General features: G+C 38.6%; 3 protein-coding genes across 3 annotated transcripts; all 3 read right to left on the bottom strand.

Annotated features, from left to right (window-relative positions):
• Positions 1-782: 782 nt before the first annotated feature.
• c1hxorf65 (chromosome 1 CXorf65 homolog) lies at positions 783-5,109 on the bottom strand. Its single transcript, XM_047023591.1, has 6 exons — positions 4,777-5,109; positions 4,361-4,447; positions 3,599-3,721; positions 3,445-3,513; positions 3,215-3,327; positions 783-3,077 (listed from the first exon to the last, which is right to left on the bottom strand). Exons 1-6 carry the CDS (start codon positions 4,799-4,801, stop codon positions 2,991-2,993), a joined length of 504 nt encoding a protein of 167 aa, XP_046879547.1. The 5' UTR covers positions 4,802-5,109; the 3' UTR covers positions 783-2,990.
• A 102-nt stretch (positions 5,110-5,211) lies between these two features.
• Positions 5,212-6,490, bottom strand: zgc:92907 (uncharacterized protein LOC436733 homolog). Its single transcript, XM_047023603.1, has 4 exons — positions 6,282-6,490; positions 5,996-6,158; positions 5,690-5,828; positions 5,212-5,580 (listed from the first exon to the last, which is right to left on the bottom strand). Exons 1-4 carry the CDS (start codon positions 6,390-6,392, stop codon positions 5,469-5,471), a joined length of 525 nt encoding a protein of 174 aa, XP_046879559.1. The 5' UTR covers positions 6,393-6,490; the 3' UTR covers positions 5,212-5,468.
• Positions 6,491-6,838: 348 nt separating this feature from the next.
• rap2c (RAP2C, member of RAS oncogene family) lies at positions 6,839-10,180 on the bottom strand. The gene is made up of 3 exons (XM_047023316.1): positions 9,014-10,180; positions 8,386-8,714; positions 6,839-7,706 (listed from the first exon to the last, which is right to left on the bottom strand). Exons 1-2 carry the CDS (start codon positions 9,284-9,286, stop codon positions 8,436-8,438), a joined length of 552 nt encoding a protein of 183 aa, XP_046879272.1. The 5' UTR covers positions 9,287-10,180; the 3' UTR covers positions 6,839-7,706; positions 8,386-8,435.
• Between the last annotated feature and the right edge of the window lie 4,356 nt (positions 10,181-14,536).

Genomic DNA, 14,536 nt, shown 5'->3' with positions numbered 1-14,536 from the left:
ACACATACAAAGAAACACCATGATTGTAACTACAAGTAATAGATCACCCAATGCATATATTTTTGGTGCATACTCATTTTATGTTATTGCAGTGGACAATATATATTGCAATGCAAACTATTACTTAATTGGCGTACACACATATTTGCATTCTGTTTTAGCTTGAGGGGAAACTGGAAGAAGCCTAACAACAAGTAACAAACAGATATGCACAAAAATATCATATTGTCACAATCACAGGCTAGTCTAAACTGGCTAACTGAAATGTTAAGAGTTGAGAGAAACCTCTTCCTACTTGAGTGGGTGAGTAAGGAAAGATAACTGTCTTAACACTTGGAGCATTCTTTTATAGGTCAAGTTGAAACACTGAATGTTAGCTTCTAATTGTGAGGTAAAAGTAGTGTTGCATAAAACCATCATGTGCTCTAAATAGGCTAACTGAATGGAGCCAATATTTTGCTATAAAGAGAATTAGGGTACTTTGTACAATACTTACTGAAATTACATCATTACCCATCACCAAAAGACAAGATATGAAATTGGCAGATACATGTGGTTTTCATACATGTCTACCACAAGTCTGTAGTTATGAAAACAGACTGATTACAAAACAATTGTTGAGGAAACAAAAATAACTGATTGGTTAAGATTCTGACTGATATTCACAGAAGTACAAAGAACAACACAATAACTACAGATGTCTTGAAACTGGGTTAATCAAGAGTCAATTTGAGTTTCCTAAAATAAGAAATGTCCTTCTTTCAAGATCATGTCTGAGTGATTCAGACAGCTGCTTTACAGACTTCCTTAATTGTATACAAATTGTTTTCACATTCGGAAGTAGGCTGTTCAATGACGTCAGAAAGTGTGTCAAGAAGAATTCACACAGTCATTTCAAGCAACTGTCTTGAAAGACAGGAATTTTATTGTTGTAATACATCTGATGACAAATATATAAAGCATGGTCATTTGAAGAACCTCTAAGGACACTTAGCCTGTTATCCAACTGAAATTCCATCTCTGGAGTTCAGGGGGAAAAACACTTGGAGCCACTTCTGAGAATGTTGGTTTACAAAAGGGCATATAAAAAGAAAAGGCATACGAAACAAAAGCAACTGTGGTGAAGTCGAGACTCATTCCTCATAAAACACTGGGCATTCCACAGAAATACGCTGAAGAAACAAATCGGCGATTCTCAAGAGGGAAGTTAGCTACGCTTTACTGATCAAGCCCTTGTAGCTATTTACTGAATAGCAGGGAAACCACAACCACCAGTTGCCTATTTCAAATCCCTTTGCAGAGCCAGAAATTCTCTATCAGCTTATTTCAGTTTAAGACTTCAACTCTGAAGAATACAGAATTGATAGTGTGTGGCATATGACATCAAGCTGCCATTATCAATTTAATTGAACATAAGATATGCTAAATTAAAATGACATTTGAAGAAAACCTCCTGTTCGCCCACTATTTCCTGTGTAACAATATTCCACCCACCGCGTATGGTGTATTTTGCTGTAACCTTTGCTTCTGTATGTACAGTCTTGTTTCATATTCTAACAATGTTTTGGGCCTTTTCAATATTATTTCACTAAAGAAGCAAAACTAGACAATTACAAGTAGCCTACAGCTCATCAACTCCTGACAGTTAGCAGGGATAAAACCTTTGGGTTCACACACTACATCCCTCTTAAAAATAATTATCCATCCAAACTCATTTCATACAATTTTCCAACAGGTCGTAGCTTGGTAACAAACAGGTATTCATACCCACCAATCACTGAAGCCGTAGATGACGTAATCCGTCATTTACGTCAAGGGACCATCTTAAAACTATTCTCCACTGAAAGTAAAAAATAAAGAAGGGAGCGCGAAAACATAACTCTTTCGAAAAATATGTATTTATTGCCTTTAAATCAAGCGTATCATCAAACATATCTGTGGCTGCACGATCCATAATACCCTGCACATCTTCTTACCCGGAAATAAAGGACCCCTCTGCATTACCGCAAATGAACGTATATAATGTATAGTATGCCCCGTACGTTATTACTTACTATTACATGGCCAACATGTAAATTAATGTCGTTTTTAGAATAACAAATAGCTAGAGTCGACAGTTTGTGGAAATCAGTGTCAGTTGCAGCAGCATTGGAATAATGCAATATAACTTTTATTAAAAGGGAGACATGGCTACTCTAAATTGAAAACAGAGTAGGTATGTATAGGGAAACAACGGAATTAGCAAGTATTAATAAACAGGCGAGACTTGGGCAGTCACTTTAACAGATCAGTATTTCTTATTTTCGTTTTTTTAGAAGACTATGGCTACGTACCCAAATATTTTTACATTATCGAAAATATCTATCTATTTTTGTTTATTTAGTTGTGTTAGGCTATTTAAATCAAACGATGCTTTCTGTGTTGTTGGAATTGTAATTACGTTGTTGTACCTATGCATAAGGCTGTTACAACCCAATCATTCAATTATATTTTCAATTTTAAAGACGATTTGACCTATTTCTGGCCATATTTCGTAATATCAGGGTCCTTTTTTGTGGGCAGGGTAGGATGGGTCATGCAGTGTCGTATCTTCTGATATGCATGTACAAATATCTGGCAAATTAAGATGGCTCAAGAAAAGAGAATGACATGTTTCTCCTTGTGGCAAGTTTTGGTACAGCAACTTAATTTAGCCTACTTCTTATCTGTCTTATCTGTCATAAAATCTTTGTATTTATTTATATATCGCAGGCATTGCTGTTGTGGGTGTAAAACTAGTTTGTTGGAAGCCTATGCAAATGTTTTTGATATACTTACATCCTGCCACATATCATTGTAGAGAAATGACACCAATGACCCCACACAAACACCATAATTTCATGTGAAGAAATCACAAGATATATTCCTATAAAAACCCAATGTCTACTCAAGCTTCAATTGAAACAATGTCTCCTTTATGTGCATATAATTGAATGGGATGTTTTCCTTTTTCAGTTCCTGCCCCTCTTCCCTGCGGGACGGCGTTGGGGTTCCTCATCAGGAGCTTCTACATGTACGGCTCGGCCTCGACCTTTAGCCTGCAGCACACCGTGGTATGAGCAGCTTGTCATACTAACCATGTAATTGGCAAATAAAAGGCACATACAGTATGTGGGCACAATGCGGGAACATATGCGTGTGCCAGTGATAGTACACACACACAAAAAACACTCACTGGCTGTGTGGGCTGGGCCTGAGTAGGCATCTCTGTTGATCTGCGGTCCTCTTGAGAACGGAGGTGTCGAAGACGAGCCCTCTCCAGACTTTCAGTCTGAGTCTGCAGTGTCTCTAACAAACACACAGCAAATAAACTCACACTAAAGAAAATAAACAGCAAAGATAAGCATATACTGAACGCAAACAAAAGTTTCTATGCCAGTGATTTCATCCAGGCTCAGCTGCTACCGAGAAGGGCAGGATCTGGATTGGTCACTGAGGGAGTGATGGAAACATAGGCACCATCTGTTGGATTTCCTGTCAAGGTTAAAAACACACATAAAAAGGGAAATATGACATCTATTCACATTCTGCTACACACAAATGTAGAAGCGTGGCTCACTGTTGATAATGCAGACAGTAAAGGTGCATCGGGAGGCAAGTAGTTGACTGCAATACTCTTGTGACAGGTGGGACTGAAACATCAGCTTCAGAGAGCCCTTGTCATCACACAGATCCACTAGCTCTGAAACACACACAAACGCAGAAACACTGTCAATGTGAGGACCAAGGAGGATCAACAAAACTTAATGTCAACAATCAGCTGTGCTTCCTCATATATTAAACACCCAGAGAGACTAAGCTTTGTTTTTGACATGGATTAAGCTAAGGCTGTAGTTACATCAATTTCTAGTTTCAATTAAAGATGAAGACAAGGTAGAGCATAACCATTCATACACAGCTCATAGCTCTGCTGTGGCCACACCCAATGAGGTCCGTTAATCTCTGTGGTAATGAGAGCAGTAATTATAGCTTCATTAGTACAGGAATGTCCCTCTAAGTCTGTCTTAATTTGTGGTGAGCTGAGCATATCCCAGCAGGTGTAAGCAGAAACCCTTAGAGTGAAGCCTTGTGAAATATTTAACAGTAGCCTACAATGACCCCCCCCCCTTAAAAATAGTCCTAGCTCAATCTTCATCTAGAGCCTTTTATATCACACCAGCAACATTTGCAGAGCCTGCTTTCTCTGTGCACACACATTGGATGCAGGAAAAAATGCAGTTTAAGCATCCTCTTAGCCCCTCCCTCCTTCATGGTACGAAATAGTCCTGAACGTTCCAATAATTTCCAATGCCCATAACTCCTCGTGAATCTAAACTCCCACCTGACTCTGGAAGGCCAAGCTTGGATCTCATGTACTGGAGAAGGACAACCACACGGCAGTTGGTGCTCGCAAGAAACGTCTCATTGTCTGCACAGGAAGGTTTTGTTTTGGCAAGGTTTAAAAAACATTTCATTTACTCATCCCTCAAACAATGTGTATATAAGATATGTAATATAGAACAACGTATTCATATTTTTATTTACACTGTAGTATCTCTGTTAAATACAAGGAATACTCATTCTGTAGAAAAGTTATTAAAGAATGACAAGATAGCAAATATTGTACATGCCACCATAATATTATCCAATAGCAAACATTGGTCTGAACATTATTGTTTTTAGACCAATAAAGTCTCAACCTTATCAACAAGACATTTAAACAAGCAAATATGTATCTCAAGACACAATATAACTTACCCCCATGTTTAATATAGAGGAACATAATAGAATTCCTTGTTTGTTTGTTTTTACCAGCATGCCTGAGGTTGCTACTCTTTAAAAGAAATCCATGTCATATTGATTTTCGAACTGATCAGTTTTGATGATTCTATAGACTTTCAAATCTTCATGATGTCATCATTTCTCTTGTGATGTACATGGCAGCTGGCCTTCATCTGCGGTTTGTTTTCATGACAACGTGCGTTGGGTTTGCTGTCTGTTCTCTATCCCCGCCTTCATCTTCATCTAAGCAGGATGTGGTGTTTGTTTTCATCTCACTGTGCAACTCCACTGTAAACTGTCACTGTTGATGCAGATAACTAATACTATTAAGAATTAAAAATATGAAAGCTAATTGCTTTACCGTCTCGGACTGTGACCATAAAGAGGATAATTATAATTCATATAAGAAAATACAGTTCACCAAAACTTTTATTAACCTACAACAATCACTTCAGGATAGGCTGGTTTGCTAGTCCTTTGTAACAGTACATGCTCTCCTCATTTCTCTATTTTAAAATAAAAACTATACGGCTCCCAAGTGTCAGAATCGGGATTCAGTGAAGAAAGTAGTCCAACCACTCACACCATGGAGAGCTGGCAAGGTGTTCAGAGAATACAGGGTGTCCAGTCCATAACAGTGACAGAGCAGAAAACCAAATGTATGTTCCTCACTGTACACCAAGAGCCTTGTCCAGAAAATTGGCAAAGTTCTCAGACTGACCAGGCAAGAAGGGAGAGAGATTAGACAAATCCATGGTCCTCAGGGTCTCTGTGAGGTTGCTGGGAATTTAGAGGAGGACTGTTATAATCATGTCTAATCAGGCCTATGAAGACAGTTTGGCAATTTAATCTTGGCAAATGAGACAATATAAAGAGTAAAAGCACTGACTTGCATGTACAGTAGAGGAGGTTTAAGTCCTGGTGTAGCCGTCTGGCCAGCTCTAGCTGATGGTTATCCATCAGCTTGTCATTGACAACTACCAGCAGAGGCTTGCCAAAGCCAAGGGTCTCAAGACAGCTTCCTGCCCCTAAAAATTCATAACGAAGGACTTATAGTATCTCAACAAATTCTTCTGATACATAGTAATGCTAGTAGTATTACATTAATCAGTATGGTGCAATAATCTGTTAACACTGGGGATTTTCCCGAAATATTCACATTATATGTCCCACAGGCATCCAATGTTGTTCATACCAGCATGACTGATAACCAGATCGGCTTGTCTGATGTTTTCAGCAATTGAATCCTTGAATCGAAAGGCTTCTAACGTCAGGCCTGGACAAGCTTCTGGACTTGGAAGGACGGAGCCTCGTCCAACCTGAAGAATCAAGTGCTGGTACCCACGAGCTTTCAAAGCCTAGTGAGAAATGAAGGATCTTTATGATATTGTCAAATCCGCCAGCTTTTCAATTGTGGGATTGTGCTCAAGTCACATCATCTACACCAATACTAGATTTCGGTGAAAAACGTTGGCACTCACTTGAACAGCTTCCGAAGATGTCACACTTTCAATAAGGTTATCAAAGCTCGTTGTTCCTACAGTTACAAATATTATCTTCATTATTTCAAAGTTTAAATGTCTAGAGACCATTTAAAATAATATTCTCTAGCTCCATATCATGAGTCAATGGCGTAGATAACGTTGAGATCTGTCGTTGACTCTTCATTTTGCATTTCCGTAAAATATATTACACTGCCACCTATAGGTTGGGAGCTGAGCTTACAGTTAGTAAGTATATGTTTGAAACATCTACTGTCTATGGTTAAAAAAGTTGTTTCTTTTTCCTTTTACCATTTCAAATGTCAGCTATCCTTCCAAAAGGAGAAACCTTAATCTCTTCAGTGACTGTACACGTAAAATGCAATGTAAAAGCTACCCGTGTTGTAGTAGTTGTTGACATACAACTTGCAGAGCTCCAGGAATGTTTTGGTGGTCATTTTTACGTATGTGCATGACAAGTCATTGTCATAATGAGAACATGGTGACGGTAGTTTAAAGTGAAGGAAATAGACAATAACCACAAAGACACCAAAGGGTAAGACTGAAATTATTAAGGCTCTGTTAATTCATAACTTCAGAAACAACATACTGAAATGTCACAAAAGCAAAACCAAAAGCCAGTATAAAATAAAGCGATAATTGGCTAACATTGTAATTAGAGATTTTAATAAATATGAGAAAAGCAAATGCAATAAAAATATCACAATGTTAAAGTCAGTTAAAATCACCCTGGGCCAGAATTTGATCAAACCACATTGTCATCTAAAAACAGTATTTGCATGATATAACTTGTTTGCCCTGTAGTTAAAAACCACACTGCAGCAGTCTAACAACATGCATGTGTGCTACTGTCATCTCAACATATATTATGGCTGACCTGTATCAGCTAGTAAACCACAACAGTCATGTGTTTTGATATAATTCTGGCCTCTAGCCTCCAACCTGCATAACAGCTGTTATCACTTAAAATTAGATATCAGATGTGTTCAATTAAATGATACAAGTAAAAAGTAGACTCAGGGATATAATGATTGAGCAGCTTTGAGGGGACGCTGCACTCCAAGCAGACTCCAGCATTTTCAACCCCTAGATGAAAATATAAATCGATTAACAGCCCGTCTACCCCATTTCCATAAGTCTGTCTTTAGGCAATGACTATCCGCCCCTGGATGAAGGCCAGTCAGTCTGCTGAATCATGTGCTCCACAGTACACGTATCAAAACTCTGCTCAAGACATGATTAGAAGACTCCAAACCCATCAGATGGCTCATTGTGAACATATTTCAAACAGGCCTTCAGGTGACACTGCCAGCTGAGTCGGTCAGTGTGGTGGAGCTGGAGTGATCACTGGGGGTCAAAGGGTATCAAAGCAGGAACTGGTGGTAGAAATCCTGCCAAATGCATCTATGACAATGACATGGGGAAAAGCAAGAATACAAACTTAGATATTACAAAAGTGACTGAAGTATACTATGTTGTGCTAAATTCTTACAACTGCATTTAACCGTTTGATCCATCCATCCATCCTTACAGACACTGGGGTAAAACCTACTTCAACACAAAGTGTGTTACTGTTTATGTGTTAGTTTTAGTATGGAACCGAAATCTGCTTCCTGTTTTTGGACATTGTTTTATTTTCAGGATGTAGCATTTTCCTTTTCCTTTCTCTCGGATCTCCCCTCTAGATCACAGTTCTCTAGTTTATTCTATCCCTACTCTGCTCTTTAAAATACCATCTTCTTTAGCTCCTCGTTTCCACCCCTGTGCTCAGGCAGTTTGGCTCTTCACGCCACATTCCTTCTGTGATCTTATGATAACCGCTTAAACCAACATTTTCACAAAGTACCTCCACCCCTTCCTCTAGCTCTTCTCCAATAGCAGTAATTGTGTTCTCCTTGTACCAACCCTCCTTCATGCCTCTCTCTGCAGTGCACACACAACTCCCATGCATCCATTTCCATTCTCTATAAGAAAGCTCTTCACCTTTTAGGGGCCGCGCCCTATTACTCATTCTTGTTAATAATGTGGGTTGTCTCTATGTTATTGAAGTGGCAAATAGCAATATCTAGCCTCCTTCCCTTACCTGAGAACGAGGTGTGGGGAGGATGGTACCCTTCCCCTCGCCTCAGTCCCTCACTGCACCACACAGGCAGTGCAGCACTGCTCCTGCTTCTCTGGCAGCGTGGCATAGTTCATCTGCCGGACTATCTCAGCGAACAGCTCATCCACCATGGTCTTGCTCTTGGCAGAAGTCTCGATGAAGGGGCAGCCCCATTCTTGGGCCAGGGCCCGGCCGTCTGACCCAGCCACCTCCCGTTCTGACTCCAGGTCCACTTTGTTCCCAACCAGGATCAGAGGCACCTTTTCAAAGCGCTTCACACGCACTATCTGGTCTCTCATTGGTCTGATGTCCTGTGGCACATGGGAGGGTTGTAAGCACATGAGCACTGTCTAAATTTGCTGAGGGAAGCTGGACATTTGTACTGCTTATATTAATGTGCTGCACACTATATAAAAGAGCCAAACAGCATGTCAAAATCGAAGATTCACAGTTATGACCAAGATTCTCTGTTAAGGCTATTAACTTAAATACAACCACACATTTGAACCATCACACAATCTGTAGGCCCATTCATATCCTCATATTCCTAACTCAAGAGACTACAATTTATATTTGATTGAGCCGGTACAATAGTACGAACAGTATCTACCTGAAAAGACTGTTGGTTCACGAGACTGTAGACAAGGATGAATCCCTGGCCATTCTTGATGTAGAGATCTCTCATGGAGGCAAACTGTTCTGTCCCTGCCGTGTCAAGGATCTCAAGCACGGACGGCGACGAGTCCACTTCGATCTCTTTCCGATAGAAGTCTTCAATTGTTGGGTCATATTTTTCAATGAATGTGCCCGTGACAAACTGGACGGTCAGCGCGGACTTGCCGACACCGCCGCTTCCTAACACAACCACTTTGTACTCCTTCATTAGGGTGCACGAGCTTGACCCGGGCTACTTAACTAGCTAGCTATATCCGTTGACAACATTTAGACCAACATAAATCAAGTAAACAAGCCCAACACGCGAACCCCCTCTGTTAATAATACGTGAGCTGTAACAAGGAAAAATCTAACCAGCTTCAATGAAACTTACAACAGACGTCCGCAGTCCAGAGCAAGCTTCTCAGGCAGCTAGCTAACTTAGCTAGCTAGCAAAGTTGGTTAAATCCACAACGCCCCATACTCGCTCTCGATAAGGAGTCTTCTAATGCTAAATCCTGCAGGGTTTAAATGCACCTCGAGGGACAGTATGGGGATATCGTCAAAATAAGGCGTGCATTTGTTTGCTATTTCTTCTATAATTAGCAAGCTAGATAGCACAGACGCACAATGAGCAAATGCTGAGCTAGCTAACGTAATGTTTAGAGAGCATGGCAGTGCCAGTAGGGATGAGTGCCTCAGCAAACTATACCGGCGGTGTCGCAAAAGCGCGAGGCTACTGCCTTCCACATAAACTGCAGCGACGTCCTGACCTGTATGCCACAGTACTGCGCTCACACTTGGTAACGTACGGCTAGCGCTTTTTAAATCTTGAGATGTGCGATTTCAAATTTGCAAACCAATGTAGTGGGGTCCAGCTTCCCAACATGGACCTCCCTTCAACCTGGTTAGTTTTCTCTTACACCGGCCTCCCGGCCCTCTCCCCAAGTCCTGTACTGGGAAACACACACTGCAAAAAAAAAGTACCGCATATTTTCCCTTAACCAGTTATCTTAAGCTATGGCACCAATTGTCAACACATCGCGCTTAATTGATGCAAATACAACACTTCATGTAAAAACACTGAGAAAAGGTATGCAGTGGAGCACCAACTAGGAGGAATTTAGCGGCGATTGGACAACCAGAGAAGACCCCAAAAACTACTGGTGTTTTCATTGGTGAAAATATAATTTTAGGCGGGACCTTCAGTGCGTCCGTTAAAGGGCCCAAACAACACAGTGAATTTGGCAATGCGCTGTAGTTTGGCCGTTTTAGATTTGTTTAAAGTCATGCAGGACAAACACAACATACTAATAACTCTAAAAAGGAGCAGTGACGTGTATCATATCCGAGGCTGTCCTCAACTAAAAAAGTCTCAGCCCAAAGGAGAAAGACTGCTTACTATACAATATCTGAACAAACATTGTACCAACCACTCCTGCTAGAAATGTAGTTCTGCCCTGGTCTGAAATTTAGTTTTGACCCTGCAGACTGGACCCAGATAGCCTACTACTAGACCAGCCTTGTTGTTCCGAAAACCTCAATGATTACAAAAAGATTATGTAAACAAACAGGTGCCAACTTAACATTAATTCCTGCCTAGCGGAACAAATCACTGATTGACAAACACAATTCTTAATGGACTATTATTTGACAACAGTATTGAACAATTGAAAACCAAGGAAGAGATGTTCACCATTAAGTGCTTTATTAAAGATAAAACAAAAATAACAGAAGTCATACATTACAGTGTGCATCTATATATTTATACATAGCGAAATAAATTGGCATTTAGCACAGTTCGCTAGCACATACAAGCACAAACAGCTAAATAGAAAGTGAATTAGAGAAGCATTTAATACCAAGAATCAAAGCTGTCAATTTCAAGTTTGTCTTAGAGTGGAGGAGAGAGGAGCTCTTGTCATATGGCTTTTAAATATCCTGAACATTCATTTGCATGCACAGACCCCAGCTTCTTACCTTAGGTATTTTATTCTCACCATGGTGTTGTTATTTTGTCAAGCAGAAACCATGCCTGACACCCAGGCAGCAAACATGACCCTCAACGTTAAAGGGATATATTATTTGGACACTGGAATTGGTATAGGTACAGGTTGTTGTAACATCCGTCACGTACTTAGCAAGTTCTGCAACTGGAAATAAACAAAACAAAACCTTTCATAACAGTTCCTTGACACAAAATAATTAGCTTTCATATGACTAAGCACAGTGGCAATTTATGAGAAGGGTAGTAGAAAAAATAATAACCATGTTAAGTTAGTACTAGCTGGGAGTCCTGACTTTAAGTCTATTGCAGCTCTGTTCTCGTTACAATCGTAAGGCTTTGGACTGATCTTATCCAATGGCCTGCTGAGACTCAAGTCCCTCCACCACCCTAATGACAAGTGCCATGGCAACAAAATCATTGGCTTCCAAAGCAATTGAAGAGCATCAAATGTACATCAAAAGTTTGCACAAACAGAGAGGCTTTAGTTGGGGATGTTTGTTTAGCAACTGTGTGATTGTAAAAAAAAGAAAGAAAAGTTCCTTTTTTAATTTGGACTAAAATCCTGTGGAGAATTCAGATTTATTGTTGTTTTGGTTTCTGATGGCTAAACAAAGAATAACCCTTTTACAAACGTAATACGAATGAACTTACAAAACATTTTTTTTGTACTACTCACACCCATTCCCCACTACAATCTGATCCTGACATCTGATTGTTTTTGGCCACATACCATTTCCCAGAAAGCCTGCAGGGGGAAGACTGACACAATATATTTGCTCTACATAAGGGTGAATTTTGATGTAATACTAAATATATGTAGATCAGTATTTATGATGTGTAGGCTGACCATATATTTATTCTGGGATAAAACGTAAATTATGATACCACAACTTCAATGTAGAAAAAATCTTATCATTTGATCTTCATATCAATTCAACCCACAAATATACCCATAACACATCGGACTGTCAGGATCAGATATAGTTGGACTTCCAAACTGTGCCTCTATAAGGTATAGCAAAACATGAAGCTTCTTTTGACGCATATTGTTTACTGTTTGTCTTTTACAGCGGGCAATGTCATGCTTTGAGAAGAGTAGGGCACTAGCAAAGAAAACAAAAAAGACAAATCTCTCAAAAACAACTATCTTTTTACACTGTATTAAAATTATAATTGTTGTTATTTTTAACAATACAGGTATTTTATTTTTATCAGTTCTTTTCTCTATATTTATTCAAAATAAATTTGGAATATTTTGACTTCGTTATGTACATAAGTGCAAACAAGGTGAATATCACACATTCGTACACTGGTTGAACAAACTAAGCTCAAGCGAGCATCGACATTTCCAGCACAGCTGGACAGGCCAGAGGGGGCAAAGAGACTATACTTGAGGACCAATCCAAGACATTTGTTAAATCAGCTCTTTCTGGTGAAAGAGTCTATCCCAGGAATATGAGATTAATTTTTCAATACTGAAAACAGATATCTCTGCATAGGCAAATGTCATTTTGAGTGCCTTTTTAATTGAATATAACATGGTGATAAGACCAAACATGAAGTATACAATGACGTCTTTAAGCCGAGTCATTTAAATCTTGTATCAAGTCCAGAAGTCTCTTTTCCACCTAGATAGACATACTGTTGGTGGTCGCTTTAAAGATCTTAGATGCATTCTTACTTTAAAAAAAAAACAAAAAAAACTTTTAAGACCCCAAAAGATAAACAAAACAAACACCTGATCTCCCCAGAGGACCTTTGGACATTAAGGATTTAACTTTTTTTCTTAAAAAATAATAATTTCGCAATCCAAGACAATCTAACTAGACATTCCCTTTCTGAATAAGTTAGTGTAGTACATTATTTCAATTCATATGTGAAAAAATTCACAATTAAGATATACAAAGGTAGCCATGTTGTCATTTTGTTGCCATTGCAACAACAACGTACTATTAAGTAACAATGAATCTATCATTGTATAGATACAAATGTATATATTTTCATATATTGTATTTTATTGTTTTCCTTAAATGGCAATCTACAGAAACTATGAATTATGTATAAATGAAGATTATTTTATAGTCATGCTATGTTTTTTTTTATCAAACAAAATTTGTTAAATTATCCCTAATAGTTCTGTCTGTGGATAGTAGTCACACCTTTGTTACAACAATTGAGAAATTATTTGTGATAAAGATTCTATGAATTACCATTGAGAGAGAGAGAGAAACTTTGGAACATAACAGTACAAGGAAAAAATAACAATATATTTGTACCATTTACACTACAATTACTCTAGCTAACTATTTTCTTGTACAAGGAATACACACTTTCTTAAAAATGTCAGTGTACTGAAACACTAATGCTAAAGCCCCCAAGAGAGGCACAACTTTTTCATCAAGTATTTTGTTATTTCCAGCTGGGTAGCAGTTGGAGAAGGCATAATGATGTGACAGAAAGACAGAAGGGAGAGAGATAGAAGAGAGAGAGAGATATTTTCATCTTGGCTGGGCAAATCAAGTACCTCAAAGCTATAATATTTAGACAAATTAATTTGCCTGGACATTCTAATAATCAATTTCATTGATTCAGAAAGGATCATTTCTGCCTTGAAAACAGCATTTAAATGCTTCAAAGAATGGCTATAAAATGCAAGGACCACATTTGCCCAAAGTTGTTTCTGAAAGTAGTCTTCACACCCACAAACATTAAATATAAATCTATATAACAATACACATACTTAACATTTTTTAACACAGTATATTGTCTTAATGTGGTTTTCATTTGACCTTTTCGAAATAGCCTATGTAGTAAATCAACACATTTAAACATGCCGGTCTTTTAAATGGACATGTTCGGAATTTTTGCATTATTAGATACATTCACCACACAATGACATGACTAAAACATGAACGGCTGTCTGATAATGTTTCCAACGAGGAAAATGTTTTTACATTTTAATATGTCAAAACTACCTCAATAGGCGACTCTGTGTCTATTCATCAAAACATCTATATAGACTACTCAGTGTGACAATTTTTACATCATCAAAGATGAGACAGCACAGCTGTTTCAAAGAAGAAACTACAGAGACACAACATAGAAGATAAAAGTGCTAATTAACGCACCTGTTCTTAAGGATTTGTCTGTCATTACAGTGTATGGACTGTGGTTGGGTAAAGGAGACTTGAGACAAGTGAGAGGGCACATTCAAACTCATCTTGATGTAATGTCAATTACATTATTTACCTTATTTTCTCTTTACTGCAAACAGGTGATTTCAAACAGCAAACCATCATCTAGTCCATCAAAACTTTGTTATTGTGTCTCTGGCTTTTACAATTAAGTCTTTCCTTGACTAAACTCTGTACAAGACCACCTGACCACTGTAGTTCTGGCATTTAGAGTCTGCCGACTTGAAAGTAAGGACACAATCAGTGACAAGAATCAAATACATCTTTAAACACAGAC

This window comes from Hypomesus transpacificus, chromosome 1 (genome assembly GCF_021917145.1).
Source record: "Hypomesus transpacificus isolate Combined female chromosome 1, fHypTra1, whole genome shotgun sequence".
NCBI lineage: Eukaryota > Metazoa > Chordata > Actinopteri > Osmeriformes > Osmeridae > Hypomesus > Hypomesus transpacificus.
The sequence above is the reverse complement of the archived record's forward strand: the minus strand, read 5'-3'. Positions and strand labels throughout refer to the sequence as shown.